This window comes from Arvicanthis niloticus, chromosome 1 (genome assembly GCF_011762505.2).
Source record: "Arvicanthis niloticus isolate mArvNil1 chromosome 1, mArvNil1.pat.X, whole genome shotgun sequence".
Taxonomy (NCBI): domain Eukaryota; kingdom Metazoa; phylum Chordata; class Mammalia; order Rodentia; family Muridae; genus Arvicanthis; species Arvicanthis niloticus.
Genome location: NC_047658.1, coordinates 136,401,488 through 136,414,748, shown reverse-complemented (window position 1 = coordinate 136,414,748; position 13,261 = coordinate 136,401,488). Strand labels below are relative to the sequence as shown.

The 13,261-nt window shown below is 38.3% G+C and overlaps 1 protein-coding gene across 3 annotated transcripts in view; it reads right to left on the bottom strand.

The window, feature by feature from the left end:
- Cdc37l1 (cell division cycle 37 like 1, HSP90 cochaperone) overlaps positions 1-13,261 on the bottom strand; it is a 35,329-nt gene that overhangs the window by 10,995 nt on the left and 11,073 nt on the right. For 2 of the 3 annotated variants that reach the window (XM_034484365.2, XM_034484355.2), the window contains exons 4-6: positions 8,492-8,607; positions 7,891-8,013; positions 3,618-3,782 (exon numbers count right to left, since the gene is read on the bottom strand). In XM_034484365.2, the coding sequence (XP_034340256.1) occupies positions 3,618-3,782; positions 7,891-8,013; positions 8,492-8,607 (404 nt within the window). Of the gene's footprint in view, positions 1-246; positions 2,845-3,617; positions 3,783-7,890; positions 8,014-8,491; positions 8,608-13,261 lie in introns of those variants that run through there. The other variant, XM_034484361.2, reaches the window with a different exon arrangement.

Genomic DNA, 13,261 nt, shown 5'->3' with positions numbered 1-13,261 from the left:
ATCTAATTACAAGAGTTAAGTACTATCAATGTAAAACATTGAGATAAAAATCCACCTGAATAAAATAAACTAAAGGAAAATCAGATTTTATTTTCTAAAACTAATAGATAACATAAAATATTGTCCAATTAACACAAAATTAAAGGCACTCTTTTTAAATTTTCCATAGAAAGGAGTTTAAGATTTTAAAACCCAAGACGTTAGGTGGCAATGTCCTTCCTTTGAAGTGATTTTTTTTCTACTCAGTTATTCTGAACATTTTCCAGCAACTTGGGCTTTTTTTTTTTTTTTTTTTTTTAATTAGTGAGCAAAGTTTCTTCTTCCCCTTTGAGATGTGCACTTACTCTGTAGCCCAGGCTGGCCTTTAGTTTGAGCTCCTGCTGCCCGATCTCCCAAGTGCTGGGATCACAAAAGTAAGTGGAAACAGAGGTCTTAAATGGCTCATCTCACAGAGAAACTTTGTTTTTGTCTTAATCCTAATAAAGTGCAATACTTTCCAGTCAAAATACAATGGCTCTCTCCTGTAATTCAGCAGTCTAGGAGGATCAAGAGTTCAAGGCCAACCTTGATTACAACAGTCAAACTTGCCAAAAAAGAACAAAACAAACAAAAACTAAAGGGAGAAAAACCCTACAACACTTTGTGGTTTCTTTAGTAAAAGGCAAAAGCTAGGTAGAATCTGATTGTTTCCAAGAGTCCTTTTTATTTTGCTTAAATGTTTCTATTTAGTATTATTCAAGGAAGAAAATAAATTCAAAGCCAGGGCAGAGAATAAACATGAAGCAGCTGCTCCTTTTATTCAAGAAGCCACTGCTGAGTCCTGTCAAGGCTAAGGATAGTAGTATGGTGTGTTTCAGAGGACTCTTCACTATAAAAAAAAAACCTAAAATCAAGACTGTTAGCTAGGCCGGGCAGTGGTGGCGCACGCCTTTAATCCCAGCACTTGGGAGGCAGAGGCAGGCGGATTTCTGAGTTCGAGGCCAGCCTGGTCTACAGAGTGAGTTCCAGGACAGCCAGGGCTACACAGAGAAACCCTATCTTGAAAAACCAAAAAAGAAAAAGAGGGAAAAAAAAAAAAAAAAAAGAGTGTTAGCTAAATTCTAAGCTTTATAGAACAAACTTGTTATATTACTCTACTTCCATGAAGTATTGCTAAGTCCTTTTTCTTGACTCCCATTTTAGATTCCATGGTCCTCTTCAAGACCAAACTTATAATAACTCTATCATGACAGAATTCTGAATATCAATACTGGCTGAAAAGACTCTCCAGAGTTCCCTGACCCACCAGTCATGGACAGACTTGGAAAACCAAAAGGAATCAGCATCTTTGCCCTAACTGATGCTGAAACCGCACTGACTGCCACGTGTCCATCAGCACCCTCAGCACTTTCCTGGTCCCAGTGTGCAGTTCTCCCTTAAAAGCACCTGATTACTTGTCATGTGACTCATAAGACTCAAGAGTGGGGAAGGACAGTCAAAACTAGAGTATCAGCCCCATCACTTACTGTGTTGGCTTTAGGCAAAGTAATTTAACCTCATGATTTTCAATTTACTTATCTGAAAATATGGATTAATATAATCATAGCATTTTTAAAAGGATTAGATGATACACATCAACATATTATATAACTCATAAAGTGATATAAAAATGGTATACCATTATTGTAGGAACATTGTTTTCAGACCTCAGAACTGTCATCTTAGTCCTCAGGTGGCCTCTCTTTCTCCCCGCTGCCTTCATCCAGTCACGATTTTATGTGACTAGAAAGAGTCCTGAATAGCACACACCTCCCTTGAGGCTGTCTAGATCAGGAAGCTTAAATTCTCACCCCGTAGGGAACAACTGGTCTATTATCCTTAATTATAAAGAGTAACCATAATAGAAATAATGCAAATGACAAAATTCTATGACTCCAGCCTTCTCTACCACAAATGGCAATGGAGGCCTGGCCACTGGTGTCAGCTGTTAACTTACTTCTCTCTAACCATCTTCTTGATAATACAGGTTGCTTCTATTTTAATGTGTATATGTTCTCATTTTATGTAAAGAACCAATGACATCCTATAAGTCTCTTTTTCCTCTGCATGTGTATCAGGTGACTAATTTTAGGTTTATTTACTGCTTTCAACATCATCATAAAACTCCCTTGGAAAAACTGCTTTCTCATGTGCTCCTTCAATACTGTACTTAAATGATGTTAAAGAACTGACTGGGGGCTGAGAAGATGGCTAAGCAGTTTAGAGCACTCGCTGCTCTTGCAGAGGTCTAGGATTAAATTCCTAGTACCCACATGGTGGCTCACAACCATTTGTAAGGAACAGGTCTAGGGGATCTAAAGCCCTCTTCTGGCCTCTGTGGGCACCAGGTACGCATGTGGTGTACACACATACATGCAGGTAAAATATTTCCATACATATAAAGCAAATCTTAAAAAATTAAAAATAAAGAAGAAACCTGGCAGGCATTCTTCAAAGGATTATTCCTGATGTGTCTAATTAAAGGAGAATGCTAGTATTTATTTAAAGCCAGAATGTAGATATTTATATCCTTAAAAGTGTTTTTGGCTGAGTTAAATGTGCTCAGCTGCATTCCTTACTAATTTATATACTATATTAGGTTAAAGGTTAATGTAAATCTAATAACTGTTTTAAAAACATGTTACTAAAATGGTAAAATTATAGTCACCTAAGGTCGAGAAATTGAAAATCTCATCTTTTTACCATTTTATGAGGCTTAAAGAAAAATACAGGACTCTCCTCATATTGTCTTCTGAATGACACTTTCCATGTCCCAGTGTAGACAACAGAATAAACTGGCTAAAGGTGGTCTTAAAATCTTGGAGCCTGGAAATGAGAGATAGCTGGGTTCTATTAAACTGCTACTTCTAAAGACACAACGGGCAGGGTCTGTCTGAAGCATCTTACAGTTCTAAAGCAACTCTAGGGGTTGGCTCCCTCTTCCCTTCACTGACTTCTTTTTCTCATGCTAGTAGCAGAGTTTTTAATCTTGATCTTGCAGCAGATTCTGAAGAGGTTAAAATAGCTGCCAACACTGTAACTACTACTAACTGGATAGATAAGACACAAAAAGGTCAACTTACCAAGGTATTAATTACAAAACTGCCATGCAATAGATCCCTTTAGCTACCACTCACATGGCCAGCCTCAGACTAAACCAACTGCCAACAGTGCTGTTTACTGAGAATGAGATGTTTATGGGAAGCCACCTCCAGTTTTTAATTGAGATGACCAATAGGTAGTGACACTTGACCTAAAGACTCATCCTTTCCACATTAAAATGAGAGAATTTGGTGTGTCTAAGAAATAGAAGAGACTAAATGCCAAAGCATGAAATAAGACTAAGGGTTATCAATCAATCAATCAATCAATCAACTAATTTTGAGATGAGGTCTTTCCATGTAGCCCTACCTAGCCTAGAGCTCACTACAGAGATTAGGCTGGCCTCAAACTCAGAGATTCATCTGCCTCTGCCATGTCCAACACTTATTTTTTGAGGCGAGAAAATTATGTGGTCACAAAATATTATGCACCAGTGGTCCTAAGGAACAAAATTATTTGACTACATTTATGAAATGAGTATTCCCCTTCCAGCTTACCTGTGATAAGGATTCTAAGGAGCCTATGCATCCAACACCAGAATGGGGAACATGATTCTGAACTGTCACAGGTTGAAAGCTTTGTGATTGAGCATAAAGTCTTACTCTTGACTTGAAAGCTTCAAGTTCATTTTTGAATGCTTCAAAATAACCTTCTTCCTCTGCCTAGAACATGAAAACAAACAGAATGTTTCTGGACTAGTAAACCCCAGAGTCAACTCTGAAAAGCACATAGCAGAGCTGGAACAGAGACAGTAAAGAATCATCAAAGTGCAGGAGCCAGCCGTCTCCTCGAAGAGCAGCACACACTGTTTCTTTTACAGGAACACTAACAACAGTTGGTCAGCTTCATGTTTCTTTCTTCTTCAATAAAATCAACTAATAGGAAACAACACTCCATATACATACACAGAAAATAGGAGTGCCCTGGTGGTACAGTTAATAAGACCACTTAGGAGGCGAAGGCAGGAGGAAAGCCAAGTTCAAGGTCTAGTAGGCTACACAGTGAATTTACAAAGAACAAACGGTGACTTATGAGACCCTATCTCAGAATAAAAAGTTAAAACTGGAACACACCACAGTGGTTGGGCGCTTGCTTGGCAGCACAAGGCCCTCGGCTCAGTCCCTAGCATTGCAAACCAACTGCATCAGCCTCTCATGTTCGCTCCAGTCTCACTTAACCAGGGAAGGGGAGCAGCATCTCCATCTAGTACATCTCAGGCCTTTTTAGATTCTCTTTGTAAATGTTATAAAAAACAAACTCAGCATTCAAGTTCATTATTGTCTCTTCAGTGCCCTAGCTAAACAAGTGTTTTTGTGGCATCTGGAAACAAGTATGATAACTTAGGCTGAGGAAGGGACTCTGCATCCAGTGATGCAGGAGTCTTCAGTTCTCCATGAAAAGCCCCTCTCTACTGACAGAGGCCTCTTTTTATAGACATGTCTTCTACATGTAACCGGTGTACATCATGACTGCTCACTCTCTCAACCCTAAGGCCTACAGGATTAAATCCAGAGAGATGTGACTGTTCAATGAAGTAACCTACAATGCAGAAGGATTTAATAAGCTAACCCTTCCAAAACACTTTAAACATGACAGAAACACCCGAAAACATTACTGCTTACTTTTTAATACTAAAACTGTTTAGGTTAAAGACTTTAGTCATTTTCAGTGGTTTTATCAAAGATAATATTAAAATGTCCCATTACCAAATTAAGTATCAGTTTAAACACATCCATCAAGGTATCACCAAAAGGTGTACTTTTTACTACTTCTATGAATCAAGTAAAAATTTAGTTAGCATAAGCCTAGCTAAAATTCTAACTCAGTCATTTGTTCATTAAAAGTCTTCCTAAAACTGTAGGATCAGACGACTACACCTTCAAAGAGGTTAGCACATTTAAGGTAACTGTCTTTTTACATTTAAAAGTAAAATTGGGTGTTTTTTTTTTTTTTTTTTTTTTGGTCTGTTTCCAAATAGGAAATATTTATTACAGAGTATCATAAAAAGTGAAAATAATTCTATACTCAAGAATAATCAAAGTTAAACTTCTGGTATATTTCCTTTTAACTTCTAGTTACATATGTTAAAATGTGCAAAAAATATGTATATGCAGTTCATTGAGCAAAAAAATGCCACTGTGTACCCAGAGAAGTCAGGATTCAGACTATCAGCAGGACTACAGAAAGCAGCTCCCAAGAATTCTTCTCTCCCTGGGTCTTACTCGTACCTTTGTTTTACTTTTCCTCAAACACGTAGCTCTCAAAAACATACTGTTTAGTTCTGCCTTTATAAATGCTTCATAAAATATAAAATAGCTAAACTACCAGCTTTATAAAACAGATCTTTAAAATTGATACTGGCTATACAACTAGCTTGTCCATTGTTTTTTCATCTATAATGATGACTGTATTAATGAATATACCACAATTTATTTAGGGTTAGGTTGCTATCATGAACAAATCTATAACAAAGCAGTGAGAACAGAGATAGGAGTTGCTCTGGGACATCTGCACTCTAAAAATTCATGTGTGCAATCATTTCTTTATGTAGGTTACATCGGTCAATTTTTACTGTATTCAAAATTTTATAAAAGTCCCAGGAACAAATCTATTCAACGTTGCCACTAGCAGTGTACTTTTATTTTACACTACTGTGTTTCTAGAGCTAAACGTGAGTACTTAAGACTCCAAAAGTGACCCGTAAAGTCCAAGAATGTGACAAGTCTGGGCAATAGTGACACATACTCTGAAGCATGAAGACCTGAGTTTGGATCCTCAGTTCCATGTAAAATCACAGCACAATGGCACACAACTGTAACCCCAGCACTGAGAAGGGGGAAAGCCAGACACAAGCAGATCCTGGGGACTTGCTGGCCTACCAGCTTAGCCAAAATGGTGAGCTCTTCAAGTTCACTGAGAGGCCCTGTCTTGGAAAATGGGATGGAGCATGATAAAGGAAGATACTCACTGTCAACTTCTGGCTTCCACACTGGATATATAAGTAAATCTGTACACGCAATACATAATAGTTAAAAGACAAAAACTGTTTTTTAAAGCACACTCTCTCCTTGCAAAGGCAGGAACAGTGATATCTGTTTTTCATCTCCACAAGAGAAGATAACAGGTTCTTCCATCTGATTCAGCATCATTACACTCATCTCATGAGTGGATGAGAGTCAGCGTAGCCACTGATAGCACTGCAGTACTATGGAGATCACTGTTCCTGAGGCCTCCTGACTATCAGGGCTCCTGAGTACATGCTGAGAACATGCTCTCTGTACATTCCTCACAGTGGTGTTGCTACCCAGATGTGCACTTGCTTAGTCCACTACAAGTGCTTCCAAAGGGTCGCTCTAATGTGGGCTTCAACTAGCACAGCTCAAGTCTCATTGCTTTGCTGCTTTGCCTTTTAGGAAACTTAATTATTAGTGATTCAGAAAACACAAAACCAGTGATCTTTCTGTACATATCTAGTTTCTTATGTTTATATCAACATGCATCTCTTGTTTTAAACTTGTAACACAAACTTTTTCTTAGATTATTAAGAATGTTCCATAGATATATATCAGCCACATACTATTCCAAGAACCAGTGCTTTCTGGACGTCATCCTGTGAATGTGAAGTACTGGCTGCTTGCTGGCTTCCCTCTCCTCCCTGTCCCACCTCCTCTGCTGTCTCTCAACAGGATCTCACTACTGTAGCCCAGGCGGAGCTGATCTCAGAATGCAACTCATAATCTACTCTCCTCATTTCTACAGGTTTTTCATTAAAAAAATTGTTTTTTCTTCTGTTTGTTTTGTTTTGTGAGACAGGGTTTCTGTGTGTAGCCCTAGCTGTCCTGGAACTCCCTCTGTAAATCAGATTGGCCTTGAACTCAGAGACCCACCTCTCTCTGCCTCCCAAGTGATGGAATTAAAGGCATGGCCACTGTTGCTGCTGCTACCATCACCCAGCTACAAATCTGGTTTCTTAAACAGTGAGTTATACATGTGGAGGACGCTGTGTCTGTTTTGCTCAACACTGCATCCTAACAACTGAAACTGCTTTATGTTAGTAAACAGTCCCTATACATTAAATGGGAAAATGACGAAGTACTCAAAACAGTCGCATTAATTCGAATGGGTTTCAATTTAAATATATGGTCTAGTGTAGCCTCTTACTTTTTAAGTGCCAATCAGCATGAAAATTTCAATACTATTGTGGTGACTTGGATAGGTATGGCTCCATGCACTCAAGTGTTTGAATGTTTGGTCCATAGGGAGTGGCACTATTAGGAGACGTGGCCTTGTTGGAGGAAATGTGTCACTGTGGGGGTGGGTGCTTTGAGGTATCCTATGCTCAAGGTATACCAGTGGTACACAGTCTTCTACTGCTGCCTGCAGATCAAGATGTAGAACTCTTAGCTCCTCCAAAACCATGTCTGCCTGCATGATGCCATGTTTCCCAACATGATGATAATAGACAAAACTTCTAAACTGTAAGCCAGATCTAATTAAATGTCTTCTTTTATAGAAGTTGCTGTGATCACGGGCCTCTCTTCACAGCAAAGAAAACCCTAACTAATACAACTGCGTTGTATTATAAATACTAACCTATACTATGTAATCTCTATAGTAGCTTACATATACTACGTAAGTACTAGCACTGGACCTCTCCTTTCACTAGAAAACCTACGGCATTTAGCAGCCTAAACAGCCTCCTGATGTGCCCAGAACAAGGCTCAGCTACAGCCCAACTTAGTCATTTAACAATACAAACTTACTACTTACTTTGGCTTTCTGGAAAAACAAACGAAAACAGCCTCTTGGATCCACATTACAGTTTTTGGCCATTTCCATAATAAACTGCATCACAACAGCTTGATGTGCTATCTGTTCCATTAGAGCGCCTTTCTGAAAAAGACACGCACCAAAGTTAAAGAAGACACTCTGGAAAGAGACTGAATTGGTACTGATGCAAAGTTTGAATTTTTAGAGTACTTTTAATTTTATTCTCTTTACTGTTAAGTAAAATATTCTATGAACATAATGTGAACATCTTACTGCTATTACATGGACCAGAATAACTACATACTTTTGGCTGTGTTCCTATTGTGATTGCTTTTTGAAAAGTTTAAACTCTGACTTTCTAACTAGTAAACAGGAGAGGAATGATTCCAGCCAGAGAACAGGGTGGTCAGAAGCAGCAAAGTGAGCGTGCTGGGAAGCAGCACAGTCCCTGCAGGGAGCTCCAAGGTTGGAAACAAACAATCAAACTTTATAATTCCTTCTAAAAACTTCCCTCCTTTCATTAAAAGTAAATAATGTAAGAAAATACAATAAAAATTAGAATTCTATTAAGGTTTCCAGACATTCAAGGTTCATACAATACCTGCTCGGCTTCTAGGTGAAAACACCATAAAATAAGATATTTAGCAGTTTCTTCACATACAAGGTATGGGTGGTCAGACAAAAATCTCTGACTATCATCCCATCGACTCAACATACCTGTAAAAAAGAATTGAATCACAAATGTCAAATATTTCCTTTCTTCCAGTGAAGCAAGAAATGGATTTTAAATGTTACTCTTTAGAGACAATTCACAGTTCCAGACCAGTGTGATACATGGCAGGGCAAGCTGAGAGAGCTGAACTTCCTAAAGCAATGGCCAGCAAGATTCACTTCAGAGAATTAGTTGGGCTTAAGGAGAGTGTCCAGTTGAAGTCTCCTGCTTAGAGGAATACCCAAAGTCCACACACATTGAGATACTTGATCTTCCCTTAAGGTTAAAGCTAGTACCATTACCTTAAGGCTAAATCAGAACCATTTACTAAGAGAACAGGATGGTTTTTATTAAAAAGATGAGTAAAAATCTCTGCTATTGCCTGACTGTGGCAAAGACTGCACACACAAGGGCTGTCTGGGCTATACAGCCCGGTCAAGGACAGCCTGAGTAACTTTGCAAGAGCCATTTCAAAAACAAAACAAAAACAAACAAAAAGATTGGGGCATGGTTCAGTGATAAAGTATTTGCTTATTATGCATGAGGCCCGAGGCCCAATCTCCAGTATAAAAATTTTAAAAAGCATGATTTCAAGAAACTATACTTGGCAAATGTAAGGGCTTACTAAAAATTCAGAATACTATATTATTTCTAATTTATATTTTAAAGTGTCCAAGATATAGTAAAATTTACCATTTCAGGAAATTTTATCAACTGGGAAACGGTAAGTCAGTACTGCTATCACGGATACGCTGGTTATTTTAGTCATGCTAGCCATTTACTAATGCTGTTAGTTCAGCTGTACAGGAAACAAGTATTCTTTAAAAACTAGGTGAACATATTTGAAAGGCTGCCATTTTATTTCAAGATATTAAGTGAATCCAAATACTACCAAGAAGTACATCTGCATCTTTACCTAATTTAGCAAAGTCAGTATGACCAAGTCATACGGCACCTGCAATGTGCTGTTCAGGGTTATCCTTGTATGTACTGAGTATCACAATGCCAAAAGCTCCAGGCTGTAGAGTTACACGTAGCAGCAAACAGTACGGATGTTATTAAACCCTCATGGACGTTTCCCAGGACTGTCCTGAGAGTATGACAATAAAACTTTGCTTTCAACACAAAATGAATTCCTACATACTAAATTTCACATGCGAATATGTGATCAAAACCAGACAAATAGCTTACTTGAGAATACACAGCAACATGTGGGAACCAATTGAAAATGCACTATGTGTAGAAAAGGGTTGTAGGCAATTTCAGCATTTTTTTTTTAATTAAGAAAAAAATCCCAAGGAGGACTGAGTTTCCCTATATAACACAACAGTCCTCAATCTTTAAACTTCTCCAGCTTCTGCTCCCAGCGCCAGGATTATAAGTGTGCACCATAGTTTTCTGACAATTGGGTCATTTAAGATTTTGAGACACAGAATGATTATGCAAATTTATTTTAAACTACTTCCCAGGAAATTAATGAATGCTGAAAGCCAGACTGATAAAAGCACAATCTTCCTTTCTGATACTGAAAGACATTGAGTGACTCCTATGCACAGCCTTGGCCCACCCCCTTTCCCTATGCTCTCACTCAAGAAGGTCCCTTGGAACCCAGGCTGGTTTTCCTCTCTCTCTCCATTGCTGGGATTATCGGCCCTTGGGCCAACAGGCCTGATTTACAGAGTGTGAGAGATGAATCCTAGGGCTCCATGCGTACCTGTCAAGAACTCTACCTAATGAGCTACGGAGCGAGTGAGTCCCTTTGCTGGCTTGCTTACACTTCTAAGGAGGCAATCCCTTCTATTTTTATCTACAATCATCTATTTACCTCAACATGGCAGCATTATGTGAATGAACAAAATCCTGTCCATTTGGATACTGATTAAAGATAATATGAAAAAGATAAGTAACACTTGTTAACAGCCACAGAGGTGAAATTACATGCTTAAGTTTTTATCTTTTTAATAACTAAGACTTTAACACTTGAGACTGGACAGGGGTTGTATCTAAGTAAATTAGATCTCAAATTAGTATGAAATTGAGAAGTAGTCCATACAGGTCTTCAGAGAAACAATGTGGGATTTTATAGGAAAATATTTTAAAAGAATCCACAGTTATAGGAGTAGAACGTATCTGAAATTACCATTACTTTGAAATCTGTAAACAGAGTAGCATAATCAAGGCAGACAGGCAGGGTACCAGACTCTAGAACTAAGCAGCCTGGGTCTGAACCTCAGCTTCAGCTTGGGCAAGTCCCTCCATATACATCTGAATCCTCCTCCACAGAGCAAGGCTAAAACAGTCCCCAACAAGAAGCATTGTTATGAATTAAAGACATTAATTCATATAAAGCACTTAGAACAGTGCTTCACATAGTAAATGCTTGCTAGCAGGTATTAACACAATAGTGAATAATTCACTCATACAGCAATCTTATTAAGACAATCTTCTGGTTAATAAGCCAGCCACTCAAACTACTGACCAATTCCTCTGAATGCTTAGAATAGCTTACTTTGACAAATTAAAATAATGTAATATTCCAAACCATGTGTCTTTCTGGTAGACATCTAAATGTCATCAATTCTCAATAGTCTACTTGATTTTTAAAACTGCTCCCAGTACACATGGTTTGCATTATGTTTACAGAATACATTTGACATTTTATACCACCTACTGTAACTCCACCTGCTACTGCTGTAAGCTGTCAGGTCCTTGGGAAGACTGTGTCTAGTTTTACTTGCTGAGCCCTGTACTTCCCGTGTTTCCCATCATCTATCACCAGACAACCACGGCTACAAACAAAGTCACGTGAGTTAAAACCAAAGCCATCCTTCTCTGTCACCTTAAGATGCTTCTGAGATTTCAGGTTACCCCATCAAGTATTTTACAAACTTCTCTGAAGTTCAGTGGTTATACATACATACAACATATTTTTTAATATTAAGCAATCCCAAAATTGTTAGAATAAGACCTTAAATATTTTTTCAGGTAATAGAAATGAAGTATATTTGTTGTATAGAATTTGGAAAGTTCAATTTAAAAAATTATGCAATTTTATCACAGAGACAATTTAATTCCTATAATACATATAATTTTCAGTTCATTTTACTTTATTCAAGTACTTCATAGCTTTTTTAAAAAATGGTTAAAAAGCACTTGGCTTTAGAAGGCAACGAAGGTGTTACAAGTGACAAAGAAAACAGCTCCTGTGCAAATGTTTATAGTGCTTGATAAAGTGTTCAGTGACCATCCTACACAGACTCAGAAAACGCTGAATCGAAGCCAAATATGGCCGAAGGGGAAAATGACCGTGCACTCAAATACCACTGCATGATTCAAAAAGCAGCTCTGAGGTCCACAAAGACAATGATATTAAAGATACAAACAACTGTAGGAACTACTTAAGAGTAAATACATGAGCTCTGTGTCTAAATCACCATTTTGTACTTCTAAAGCACAAGTCAACTAATAAACACAAATGTAAAGGAAAATCAGATTTCAATCACCCATGACACTGCAGTAGTGGACCATTTACCATAAACTGGTAAATTTCATCCAAGTGTTAGAGTAAAGACAGGAAAAAGAGTCATCAATAGTCTAATGGAGAGTTGGGAAGAACTCTGAAGAACACAGGTACGATCAGACGCTGGTGTGAGGTCCCTGCAGCCTACACTGAAGTTCCCATTCACCAGGGCCTCCTTTTCAGGAGATGAGAATGGAATCCAAGTCTGGAAAGCTTCACTTGGAAGCTTTGATTACAGCTGCCATTACAGATTCATGCTTAAGGACTTCATCAATATATCTCATCAGTTTGGCAAATACTTTACTAATAAGCACATACTAGCAGAAGTATGTGCTTTCTCCAAAAGTGGCTAACATCAAACCCTCAGACTCTTATCTCAGACCACTATCAACTGTGTTATCACTTTGTAAACATACATTTGATATCTCATCATCCCATGTAACTGGAAATGAGTCCACTCTATGTTGACGAAACTTGGCGAGCAGAAGTAGCAGGTACCCCAAGATGCCTATTTATATAATACACACGTCAGAGAGTGGGAAGTAAAATACATGAAAAGTTTGGCAGCCTGCGGAACATTTCTGTGGATCCAATGTGCTGCAGCAAGTAGGGGATCTCCTCCAAAGTGAAAAGCCCATGTACATTTCCACTAAGAAACAGGCACAGTGTGAGTCTGGGAGTGGCTAAAGTCTGGTTGGATTTGAAGACAGCAAGGGTCTGTTTAGTATGACAAGATGAGATGCTGGAAGCTCACAACATGCAATGGTAAAGCAAGCGCTTATAGATCATCTGGGATGTCAAGGCAGCCTTTTCTCCTGGCCATCTTATTAAACGCACAATAGTTTAATGAACTAAGGGGTTATGATGAACATAGGTTTGAGATTATGCACAGACTCAAGAGCATGGATTCTTTTCATCAAGGATGTTTCCGTAGCCTAGTCTAGAAAAAAAAAGCTGAAACTTCAATATGACACTATTCTACAAAATTAATTATTCCTCCACCAAATACCAGCTAGAGTATATTGTATATTGGTCCAATTTCTTCTTGGAAGGATCAATAACCCCTCACAGGAACAAGCCCATTCTAGAGCTGAAAGTGGTCATCTCTCCTTACCATGTTTCTACCAGTAACACATTTC